The sequence below is a fragment of the Dendrobium catenatum genome, unplaced genomic scaffold (genome assembly GCF_001605985.2).
Source record: "Dendrobium catenatum unplaced genomic scaffold, ASM160598v2 fragScaff_scaffold_113, whole genome shotgun sequence".
NCBI classification, from domain to species: Eukaryota; Viridiplantae; Streptophyta; class Magnoliopsida; order Asparagales; family Orchidaceae; genus Dendrobium; species Dendrobium catenatum.
The window spans coordinates 1,143,203-1,155,572 of NW_021318575.1; the positions used below are offsets into that span (position 1 = coordinate 1,143,203).

A 12,370-nucleotide genomic window follows, 5' to 3' on the forward strand; every position below is an offset into this window, starting at 1 on the left:
TTCTTTATTGAATTGATTGTATTGATTTCAATTGACCTGACGATTTCATTGTATGGATTTGATTTCGATTGCTCTGTCGATATGTTGATTTGATCGTTCTATGGATTCCCTGCTGATTGATATAATGGACTGGAAAGTGCTCTATTGATTGAGATGATTCATCTTACGTCGTCATTATGGAATTGTTCTTACTGATGTATTGACATTGAATATCGTATATTGACATCGAGTAAATTGTATTGAATAATTGACTGACTGATTTGTAAGAGTACGTTCTGATACGAGTCTCTTATTGAATTGATTTGATGCTATGGATTGCTATTGACTGAAATAGATATTCAATTGATTAGATGGATATTATAGATACAATGGAATGACTAGACGACACGACTGATTGAACTGATAGTATTGATTGATAGACACTGCTACGATGGATAGATATTGACTGAAAGCACTTACTGATTTGATCGCTGTGACGTATTGATTTATTGATCCTTTTGCCGTCGTATTGACTATTGATTATTGATTGATTCGATTTGATTTGATTTCTGTATTTGCATAGATTCATTGATCATAGTCTTTTGACTTGCTTTGACTTGACTTGATTGACCTGCATATTGTTTCAGTGTCGTGCTTTGATTTCAGTTGTAGGCTTTGGTGACCTGCTGGGCTAGTTAGCTCATTATATGTGGTTAATATTTCAGGTGCAGAGCCTCCCGCGTGATGCTTCTTCGGTTGCTGTAGCTTTATTTTGTAGCCTTGGTAGACTTCTGTTTTGTAGCCGTATTGCTATTGTATATGACCTTTTGGACGCTTCTGCTGATTGTATATGTTGATATGTGAATTATAATCGCTGCTATTTTTTTCTCTGTAATGTAATTATCTATTGTTCAGAGTGATGGTGAAATAGATGGGGATATTATCAGCAGAATTCAAGTTGGATGGTTGAAGTGGCGGAATGCATCGGGCTTGTTATGTGATAGAAATGTACCCCTCAAACTTAAGGGAAAATCCTATAAGATGATAGTGAGGCCTGCAATGCTTTATTGTGCTGAATGTTGGCCATTAAAAGAGAAGCATAATACTAAGTTAAGTGTGGCAGAGATGAGGATGCTCAGTGGATGAGTGGCTTTACCCTTAGAGATAGGATACGAAATGATCATATATGTGAAAAGGTTGGAGTAGCTCCAGTAGAAGATAAGATTAGAGAGAGTCGCCTTTGATGGTTTGGTCACATAAAACGACGGCCTTCCAATGACCCGGTTAGGAGAGTAGAGGTATTAGATTTGACTTATGCTAAGAAAGATAGAGGCAGACCTAAAAAGACTTGGTTAGAAAATATTAGGAATGACCTTTCTTTATTAGATTTAAATGAGAATTTGACCTTTAATAGGACACAATGGAGAACAAGGATTCATGTAGCCGACCCCACATAGTGGGATAATGACTTGATGTTGTTGTTGTTGTTGTAGTGATAAAGAAGATATATTATTCACTAGCAATGATAAGGAAGATATATGTAAAGTTAAACACAACTTACTGAATTATTTTATAACCAAAGATCTCAGGGGCCTCAAAAAATTTCTTAGGATTGAATTTGCTTACAGCAAGGAAGAGGTCTTTCTATCTAAAGAAAAAAAGAAGTCATTAATCTCCTTGAAGAACCCAATTGAGCTTAGCCGTCGATCTCTCACAGCAACCCGCACACAGCAGATCAATCACAATTCGCTGCCTCTACCTCTATTACTCATAGCCGCAGCCTTCTATTCGGCCGAACCTCACGCACAAGCTGTCGAACTCTCAGCCCATAGCTGATCGATCCGACTCCCAGACTCTAGCCTAGCATTCGATCCGGTCGCTTTCTTGCAGTCGTGAGCCAACTTAAACAATTGATCCCAACATGTACCGCTTGACGCCTTCACTTTATCGGCCGAAACCAACGTCGAGTCTCCACTAACGCCTCAACCCGATCTCAACTCCAAGCCGAGCCCAGCTCTACTTCGATCCTGACCTTCACCAGGATCCCAACCTATACAATGTTCCTCCTACAGGCCACTTGATCTCCGACTAGCCGCAATCTAGCCTTCATACCCGAACCCTCATCCTCACATCCAACAGTTGCTCTCTCCCTCTTGATAATATATATATATATATATAGAAAAGAAAAAAAAAGAGAGGAATTTTTATGATTTCGTCGTCTTCGTTGTCCCGACACTATCGCTGTCGATTTGCTTGCTAAGGCATAATGCCCCTCAAACTCAAAAAACCTCAAATCATGCTTTCGACGTTCGCGTTGCACTATTAAACCACATATACATGCTTTTCTCTAGCGTGGTGGGCGGGAATCCTGTGCGACGCTCGCGAGGAGGCGAGTAGGCTATGTACATGCTTTTATTTAGTGTGATGGGGACAATCATAAGTACCAGTGTATTTGCCGTCATGCCTGTGAGGAAAGAACCGTGCATTTCAAACAAGTATCCTTGAAGACTCATACACGCCTTTCTCTGGCCTGATGTGATTAAGACCATGATCATGGTGTCACCCGACACCTACCTTCCACATTTTTCTCCAACGTGGTGGGAAGGCCCATCTCCCAAAATTTCTCCAAAACAGGAAAGACGTCGGGACGCCGCCGAAATTCAAGCTGGAAATACACTGAGCTTAGACAAATACCAGGGGACCTAAACTTGAACAATTGACAGTGAACGAAACTTAAATAATAAACAGGGAATTGGACTTCAAAATTGATAAATGTTTGATCAAAATGAATTTATCAAGGCCGAATAACAACTTTAATTATTCAAATGAATATCAACAAATAAACATGAGACTTATGGCATACAAAATTATGAGCATAAATCAATGATAATGCACAATCTAATTGCGAGCAAAGGCAAACAAATATTGCAAATCATGTGAAAATAATAGTGATTGATTATGACATTTGTATAAATCAAGCGAGCAAACATACCCTTCTGGAAATGAAGGAGGTTTATGCACATAATAGTGTGCTTGCAAGTGACTAGTAGAAGCTTGTGAATGTTCATGGACAACAATGAAAGACATACAAGTGAACATAATAACTCACTAGCTAACATGCATGAAGTGGTTAGTGACGGATGCAACAATGCCTTGCAATCAACTCAAAATACAAGCAAATATATTCAACATTGCAAGCAATGAAATTAGAGGGAATGTATAATTTGATTGCAAATAGATTTACAAAGTCTCTAAATAATACTGTAAGTTGCATACAAATGATGACAGTTGATTTGTAATGCTCACTTAAGTCACGCAAGAAAATACAGTAAGCCCTACAAGCAGCAACAATAGATATATTGCAAGGATGGTCGGTCCTTTGTGAACATAGACATACACACAACATATCATCTACAGGCAGAGAAAACATATTTGCAATGCATACAAACACCCATGAAGCCGTTGTAACAACCACTCAGCGACAGGTGAGTACATTAATTCCCTGCAAGCAGTAGAGAGCAACATGCAGCAAATGCAAGTGCCTACGAGCTGCTGTAAGAAACTTGCCATACTCAAATACAGAAGAGCTGTGATAAATGCAAGCACCTACAAAGCAGTGTTGGAGGATGCCACACTGAACACAATTCACCAGCATGTGGCAATTAAAAACAAAGGGCGTCCCACAATGAAATGCTACAATTCACCTGTAAGCAAAAGAAGAGAATTTGTAGTAAAAACTGCGGGCTTCTGGTAAATTGAATCAGCAAATTTGCTGCGCCAGGCTATCGTACCAGATAAATTAGCTCGCTTGCAAGAAATAGGCGGAAGGCTCCTGATGCATCGTATAACTCGTTTGCAGGCTAAAGTACACTCATGCATGATGAATATTGAAGAAAATAATAACACACAGAAGATAAAATAAGCAAAACTATACTGCCGAAGTACGACAAATGAGGCCTAATGCGCTACTAGATAACGCTACCGGATCTGTAATATTTGTACAAGCAGATAGAAAACGTCTACAAGTTTCGAAATAAAATGTTGTGCTCACCCAAATGAGAGCCACTCACAGAGCCAGTTAGTGTCTAGCATTTTAAAGTATCCTCTCGCATGCATTTACAATAAGAAGAATGTTTCATTCAAGCATGCCACTCAGCATTTCATTTATATGCAAAAATATCACATGCTATAAATAAACAGTGTACAATGCATTTGCCAACATGCATGCATATATATAATTAAATATCCGCATGGGCCTCAACGAGTGTGATGCATGCACATACATAACGTTTGAGGATGTTGCGTGAGTCAAGAAATGAACCTAAATTCGAACCCGATCCTTTTATGTAAATAGATAGGAGTCGCTACGACTTGAACTATCAAACAAATATATGATTGCAGCACCGACCGGGATATTTATTTTATACGTTCATTTTAGGCCTTCAAAGTTTACAATAAAAAAAATTCATTAATAAAGTCATAAAGCCGATGACGAACCCGATCCCCTATCAGCAAGTAGACAGTCAACAATATTCAACAGAAAAAATGAAATTGCCCATAATTATGTTGATGAAAATCTCAATTGGAGGGGATTCCAAATATTCAAAATGTCTCCAAATTCCCATGAAATATATTCATTGATGTCAATATTTAAAATTGAAATAAATCACCAAAATACTTAAAACAAAAATATCCATCCATCATCCACAATAGTTTACTGAGGTGGACAAATCTAAAAATAATTCAACTCACAAAGAGCAAATGTCTAGTCGAGAATATTACTAGGATTAATTTTCAAGCCGTCTCTTGCCAGTAAGGACGTGACATGTGTTCTGTAATCGGTGGTTTCATCGCCAAATGCCACCACAGGTAAACGGTTATGATCGAGACCTTTTGACCGGGTGGTTTTTCCCTCAAATGACACCATTAAATTATGTTTATAGTCAAAGCCCGTATGTTCCCCAATGGTGCTAAATCATTGGGCAATGAATCAATATGATATGATCGATAGGGCACAAAGCTTCCTATTAGCTAAGTTGGATTCAAATTCGTCCCCTTAGACAAATATTTATCCCAGGTCTACAAGGTACCCTTGGACAAAGTAGCTTATAGTTGCTGACAAGGATCCTTCTGTCAGGTTGGGTCGACTACCTCCTTTGACTAAGTAGATTAGGTATCATGATGATCTGGGATGACAAAACCTTGGGATCTTGATAGTCTATCATCATTTCCCCCACCATCCGTTTTAAGTGCAAGGTGATGAATTTCTAATTTTAAATATTAAAATTTTAAACACCTAAACCATGTTCCTACTATATGCTGGATACTACGTATCTGTTTGACGGCTAGCCTTAATCGAAAGTTCTTTCTCGTTACAGGGAGGGGTAATTAACTTTAGGGGTTTACTCATATAGGAAACCTGAACTCAGATCATAAAATCCTAACAAAATGAGGTTGAAATCTCCGGGTAATGTCTTATTCAAAACCCAATCTACCTTCTGAAAATTTGGCTTGAAATTTAAGTGTTAAAACTCTCCTCGACGACCCGAAAAAGAGAAAGGGGCCGCGGAGAGGCCGGCGCGCGAATTTTTAGAGCCCACAGGAGGGAATTAGGAAGTTTCCTAATCAAGAGGAAGCTATTTATGAAGTTTCTTAATCAAAGAGGATTTATTTAGGAAAATTTTAATTACAATTAGTAGAGAATTATTTACGGTAAGAGATTCAATTTGAATTCTGATTTGGTGGGGATTAATTAGGAGATATTTCCTTATTACAAAGGGCAGATTTGGGGCTGATTTGAGAGGCAATTGGGGGATGGCTGTTTTGAAATTTGTTGTTTATTGTTTGGTATAAGTAGTAGGGTTTATGTTATGTTTGGTATGCAGAATATTATTGAGAGTGCTTTAGTTTTTTTTTTTTTTTTGAGGGATCCTAGCAGCGTCTAGGGTTTGGGAGAGAAGGTCCTCCTTGACAGAGGACCATTGTATTTTGCTTTGTTCGTATTTGATTTTCTATCAATAAAAAATTATTTTTGTGTTGAATCTCTTGGAGTTTGTTGTTGTTGTTGTTGTTGAACTTGATTCCCTGGGTAATTTCTTGATTTCCTGCTATAATCAAATATTCTCTTCTTTCTTTTTCTCTATATGCTTAATTCAGTCCTCTCCAGATTAGGAATAAATCCAAGGGAGAAACAAAGCGAGGAGCTCGTAATCATCGAGGTCTTCACCAATTTTCTTTGAATGTTAAGCTAAATCAAGATATATTCTTTATATTCATTTCTCTCTTTATGTGCTGAAGTGTATTTTTTTTGCTATATCTAGTACATACACCTTCACTGTTTTAAACATTCTTCAAATTATGATATATTTTTATTATGTTTTTGTTTTCATGCGTGAAAGCTATTGTGAGCCCATAAGCGTTTAAATTTCAGGTGGTAATCGGCGGTCCATTGCAGCCGCATATTGAGCATATCATTAGGAGCAAGGCATCTTCATTGAACTCTCCGGTATTGTCAGCATGTGATGCTGGAATTAAGAGCATTACAAGATTCTTTGGAAGAGAGGCGGAAACTCCCTATCAATGTTGTGAAATTCACATCAACATTCAGGAGGATATACCATTGGTATGGATCTGCTGCACGTTTTATGGATCATAAGCATGCAGTGTTTCTATTCAAATGAGAGAGCGTAGTGTTGTATTTTATCAACGAGCAGATCAGTTTAGCTCATACTTTGCAGTTTCTTGACTTGCCTGATGTAAAACTCCGAATGCTTGGAAAGCATCAGCTCCAAAATGCCGTTACGGCTACTTGTGCTGCTCTCTGTCTTCGAAATGAAGGTAAGCATTCTAATGTCATTAAGGCTTCGTTTGGGTCGGCTTTTTTGTTGCTTCTTAAAGCAACTTTTTAGTACAAAAATTAAAATTTTTATTTTGAAAAACTGTTTTAAGAAGCAACAAAAAAGCCGTCCCAAATGAAGCCTAAATCCCATGAAATCATGTGCATTGTAATTAACTACATGATTACAAGAGTAGCAAGAGTAATCTGGTCTAAAGAAACTCTGCGTATTGTTTAAAAAGATTCTGGTTAGTTGAATATCTCCATTACTGATGAGTTTTCCGAAAATCAAGGGTGGAGGATATCAGATGTGTCAATTCAAGCTGGTTTAGAGAAAACATTCTTACCTGGTAGGGGGCAGTATTTAACGAAGAAAGAAGCTGAGACTTTGGGCTTGCCTGGGGTGTCCATAGTTGTTGATGGAGGTATGTGGAATGTCTTATTGTTATTTTGTAATATAGAAGATGACGAGTTTAATGAAATACAGCTCATACTGAAGCATCTGCTAAGGGATTGATAGAAATAATAAAGATGGAAAACCCAGATGGACCTTTAGCTTTAGTGGTGTCAATGGCAAGTGATAAAGATCACATGGCATTTGCAATGCAGCTTCTTACAGGTATTGCTTTTGTCTTTATCCATTATAATATTGCCTGATTTGTTCACATATAAAACTAATGGTACCTTAAAAAATTAAATCCTCATCTGACACAGTAAATTAAGAACAATATATATCAAATATAGACATTACTTAGCTTTGTTTGGCACAGCTTTCTTACTACTTTCTAATACAGATTTTTATTATAAAAAATTTTGTACTAGAAAAAGTCAGAAAGCTGTCCCAAATGAAGGCTTAATTTGTTTGGGGCCGCTGCTTTTAGGTTTAGGAAGGACCTAACCTAACAAGCCTGACTTGAGCTGCCTCGACAACCTAGCAGATCTCTCACCTCCTACCTCTGGTTCCTTAGTCAGTAATGGGTAGGTCTAGCGGCAGAAGTGTGATTGTTTATCCTAAGACATCTCCACTCAGCATTCCTAGCTACAGAGTTGATCCTGGTTCCTAGCTACAGAGTTGATCCTGCCAGGAGCAAGATATTCAAGTTATGATGCAAGTGGCCTTGCAGTTTCGGTAACAATAGCCCTAGGACATCTCTTTCACAAAGAAACTTATTTCTACCTAATGCTTCTTTCTTTTGGATTAAAAGCAATTTTAGCCAAGCGAAACCCTAAATGTTTGACATAGCAGTAATTTTTCCAATTGAACTAGGCTGCACTGCACCTTCTTCCATCACCAGATAAATTGTAGGACCCCCTCCTTTTTTTTAAGGTCATCGGTCACTCCAGATTGTTAAATGACAGCTAATGTCGAAATCCTATGCATGGCATCCTAGTTCATAGCCGTTATGGTGGCTTAAAGGCCCTTCACTGATGGGATTGAGCGATGTTGCTAAGGCCATGTGCTTGAGATAAATTATAAACATAATGCGTCTCATTCATAAAGGGCTAAAGGGATGCTTTTATTTTGTGTGAAAGCAAAGGAAACCCCACCCCTCAATGGTAGCATGATTTCTTCTTTTTGTGCTATAGTTTCCGTAGGAGCAGTCATTTGGTTTCAATGACAACAATCATTCTAGGCCACCACCACTACAATGAAACTTCTCGCTACTCCCAAATTTTTATTTTTTGTAGTTTAAAAGTTGTTGTAATTGAGCAGAGAATTAAACAGCAATTGTGATCACCATGCTTGCCCTGCTAAGATACCTTGACCTACTGTATATGTACTTGCCCCTACCCCTTCATTGGTTTCTCTAATATGATCAGTTGCTTGGATCATTCTGTGATATCTAGAAGTGAAACTAATGTAGTGGATGGGAAGAAATGGACCTGCCAGAAGTAACACCTAAATCTGGGGAACAAACACAAGCTCAAAGGTTTCAAATGATATAATATTCTTCCTCCCTTCATACGTATAGCAGCTTATATATATAATTAGCTATGATGCACCGACACTTCTCCTCAAAGAGGTGTGCAGTGTCCGACACCGTGTCCAACACGACACTCGTCCGACACGTGTCGGACGCACCGAAAAGGTGTCCGATTAAAAAATATTAAATATAAATTGGACGCGTGTCGGACACGCGTATCTTAAATATTTTATGAATTTTTTAAAATATAATTTCTTGTATTTGACGGGATTTAAACTAAATTTCTTATTTCCTATCCACAACACCAAATCAACGTCCACACTTAATACCCAATCATCGAATATTTTCATTTTCATTTCTTTTTGGCAGTGAAGTTATTTTCATCTCATCTCTCGGTGATTGATAAACGGCATCGACGCCTTACTCTCAACATCCTTATACTAATCATTTTAAGCACAAATTTTAGTTAAATGACTTATTATTTTTAAAATTATACTTATTTAATTTTTATACACTATTTTTTAAATATAAAAACTATAATACGGTGTCCAATCCGTGTCCGTGTCCTATATTTTCAATAACTGACGTGTCCCGTGTCCATGTCGTGTCGTATCCGTGTCGCCGTGTCTGTGTCTGTGCATCATAGATAATTAGCAATAGAAGCTGCTAGAGAAGTCTAGAAAGTAGATATTAAATGACAAACTATTCCTAAGGTAGTTTTATGCTATAATGCATCACATCATTCTCCCCTAGTAGTTGAAGAATCCGGGGCACGGGGTGGAGTCGCGTCATCGGTAGGGAGGTAGATATAGACATTAAAATCAGTCCTCCTGGATCGAAGATTTTGAATGCATACTTCAAAATTTACTGCTTGAAGAGTTTCCTCACTTAACTTTCTTACTTTTGAGTTCTGTTCTTGTAACTTTACTCCTGCATTGAGATAGCATAATCCATCAGTAAAACTTTGCTGTGGATGAACCCACTCAACATTTGCAAAATCTCTTTGATTACTTTGATCTAATACTGCTTTCAACAGAGAAGTTTTCCCAGCACCCTGATGCGCACATAACCGCATGGACGAACTCTGACATGAATCTGCTTTGAAACAGAGATAAAATCACTGGTACAATAGACAACAAAATTAGCTAAACCCTCATTAGTTGAAATTTTTGATTTCTTATCTGGTTTAGTATCAATAGACTCAGCAGCTGGATAAGTAAATAGATGCAAAATTTCATCAACAGGATATTCTGGTGGCCTCTTCAGTGGAGTGCTAATCAGAAGATGCATCTTCTGTAAATCAGGTCGCACAAGAATATTTGATGAGTATAAGGGCATTGACGGTAATGCCTCAGCCACAGCTGGACACCATTTGCCATTTACACCATTTGCCATTTACTTGAGCTTGAAATAAAATACAAATGTGCAGTCCATGGCCAATAATTTCAACTTTAAGTGGTTCAGCATTGATGAACTCAGTGTGCCTTGCTAGCAATGGAAGCCAGCAAGTCTTATACCTGTGGATTGCCCTCTGAAGTAGAGGCCCACGGTAGAGAAATCGATTTCGATCAATAACAACAAGGAACTCAACCTGCTGTTTAGTCGCAGCCACCAGATCTACCAGATCTACGCCAATTACAATCTTCTGGGCATCAAGCTGTTGTTCTGTGATGAATCCGGAGAACGAGTTCTACCAGAGAAGAACTCGTTGAATTTTGGGCAGCTTGGTGACTTGAGGACAACAACAAGGAGCAGATTCCGTTAACATTGCTTGAACTTTAGTTTCTTAGTGTCAAGAAAAGGACAGTAGGGAGTAGTTTCGGTCAAAGCTGCTTGAACTTTGGGAGGCATTGTTTCCTTTGCTTGCATGAGCGCGAGGTTGGGCACGGGATTGTTGGAGCAGGAGCTGATAGTGCGGGAGCGGAGGAGGTCTAGCCAATCACACAAGGTTATTTTTGTTGAGAGAGTTCAGATCTAGGACGCTGTCTGCATTCGACCTTCTTGAGCTTGAGCAGATCAAGCCAGAGATTGAGCGCTCATGAGAAGCAGAAGTGGGGGCGGGAAGTTCGGGAGAATTGAGATTCTAAGCGTGGGATTAGGCACGGTTTGACATGGTCGCTGGGTAGGCTAAAGTCACGCAGTGGGAGCAGACGGTGGATTGTACACGGTCGTTGGGAAAACCATGAGCAGGAGCAGAGTACGAGCTTCGTTCTTAAGAGGAAAACGTCCAGAATCGCGCTAAAGCGGGCGGGTGAGTAGGAGGTGCAGAGGAGCGAAGGCGCCAATATGATTGCCGACATGCATATTCTGTCCACAGAACGAATGAAATTAGAAAATAAATCATCTAATCGATCAAGTGATTCCACACATCTTTGGCGTCGATCATCTTCGATAACCCATCTTTTTTCGGCTTTGATCGTCGTCGACAACCCATCTTCTGCGGTCCATCATTCTTCACAAGCTTCAGACTCTGATATCAATTGATGTAGATACCGATTGATGTAGTGGATCGGCGGAAGAAATGGACTTGCTAGAAGTAATATCCAAATCTGTGGAACAAGCACAAGCTCAAAAGCTTCAAATGATATAATATTCTTCCTCCCTTCCTACTAACATCAGTTTATATATATAAGTAGCAATAGAAGCACCTAGAGAAGTCTAGAAAACAAATATTGAATGATAAACTATTCATAAGGTAGTTTTATGCATGATGCACAACATCAAAAACTCTCTAATTGGCATCTTAGGCTATGAATTCAGCTGTAGGGGCAGATCCAACCTTTATTTTCACAGGGGGGGCATAGCTGTCAATGGCGCAAAATAGCGCGCCAAATTATTTTTAAATTTCCGTATACTTATGAATATTTTTTATATTTAAAAATATATCTATATTTTAAGATAAAGGACTATTCATTGCCCTAATTTCACGAAAGATTTTCTGTTTGCTGCATCCGCCGAACACATCCCGCAGTTCCTAAGTCGAGGTCGCTGAATCTATCCCGAAGTTGAAGGTTTTTTGTTTTCTATTTGCTGCATTCGCTACTTCCGCCGAATCCAGCCGAATCTGTCCCGAAGTTGAAGTCGTTGTTTCTGCCGAATCGTCCCGCAGAGCAGTCCTTTTACCAAATCCGCCCCCTCCTTTGTCTGTTCCAATAAAAAATCTTACCAGCTGACTCTGATTTGCAACCTCCGTCTGTTCCGCACAGCTCTGTTGTTTTGCACGGCTATTTCTTACAGGAATTTAGAACTTAACAGGTATGCTCGGTACCGTTAGTTACATGCTCGGTACCGCTAAGTAAATGCTCAGTACCGCTATGTATATGCTGGATACTGCTCGGTACCGCTAGTTATTTGCTCTGTATCGCTCGGTACAACTAGGTACCAGCTCGGTACAACTAGGTACACGCTCGGTACACACTCGGTATTGCTAGTACATGCACGATACCGCTCGATACTGCTATGTAAATGCTCGGTACAGCTCGGTACAACTAGGTACACGCTCGGTACCGCTTCCTAATTTTTATACAAACGAACTAGGTCGAACCCCGCCAGGGGCCAGCGCCCCCTTGGACCCCCGGCAGCCCCCATATTATATTTCTTGAACAATATTATGTTTCTTTTATCTAAATTT

At 39.1% G+C, this 12,370-nt stretch overlaps 1 protein-coding gene across 1 annotated transcript in view; it reads left to right on the forward strand.

The window, feature by feature from the left end:
* Window positions 1-12,370, forward strand: part of LOC110094420 (dihydrofolate synthetase) — a 32,045-nt gene that overhangs the window by 15,930 nt on the left and 3,745 nt on the right. The window contains exons 5-8 of the mRNA XM_028697590.1: window positions 6,410-6,601; window positions 6,717-6,816; window positions 7,108-7,239; window positions 7,302-7,433. Coding sequence (XP_028553423.1) covers window positions 6,410-6,601; window positions 6,717-6,816; window positions 7,108-7,239; window positions 7,302-7,433 — 556 coding nt within the window. The remainder of the gene's footprint in view (window positions 1-6,409; window positions 6,602-6,716; window positions 6,817-7,107; window positions 7,240-7,301; window positions 7,434-12,370) is intronic.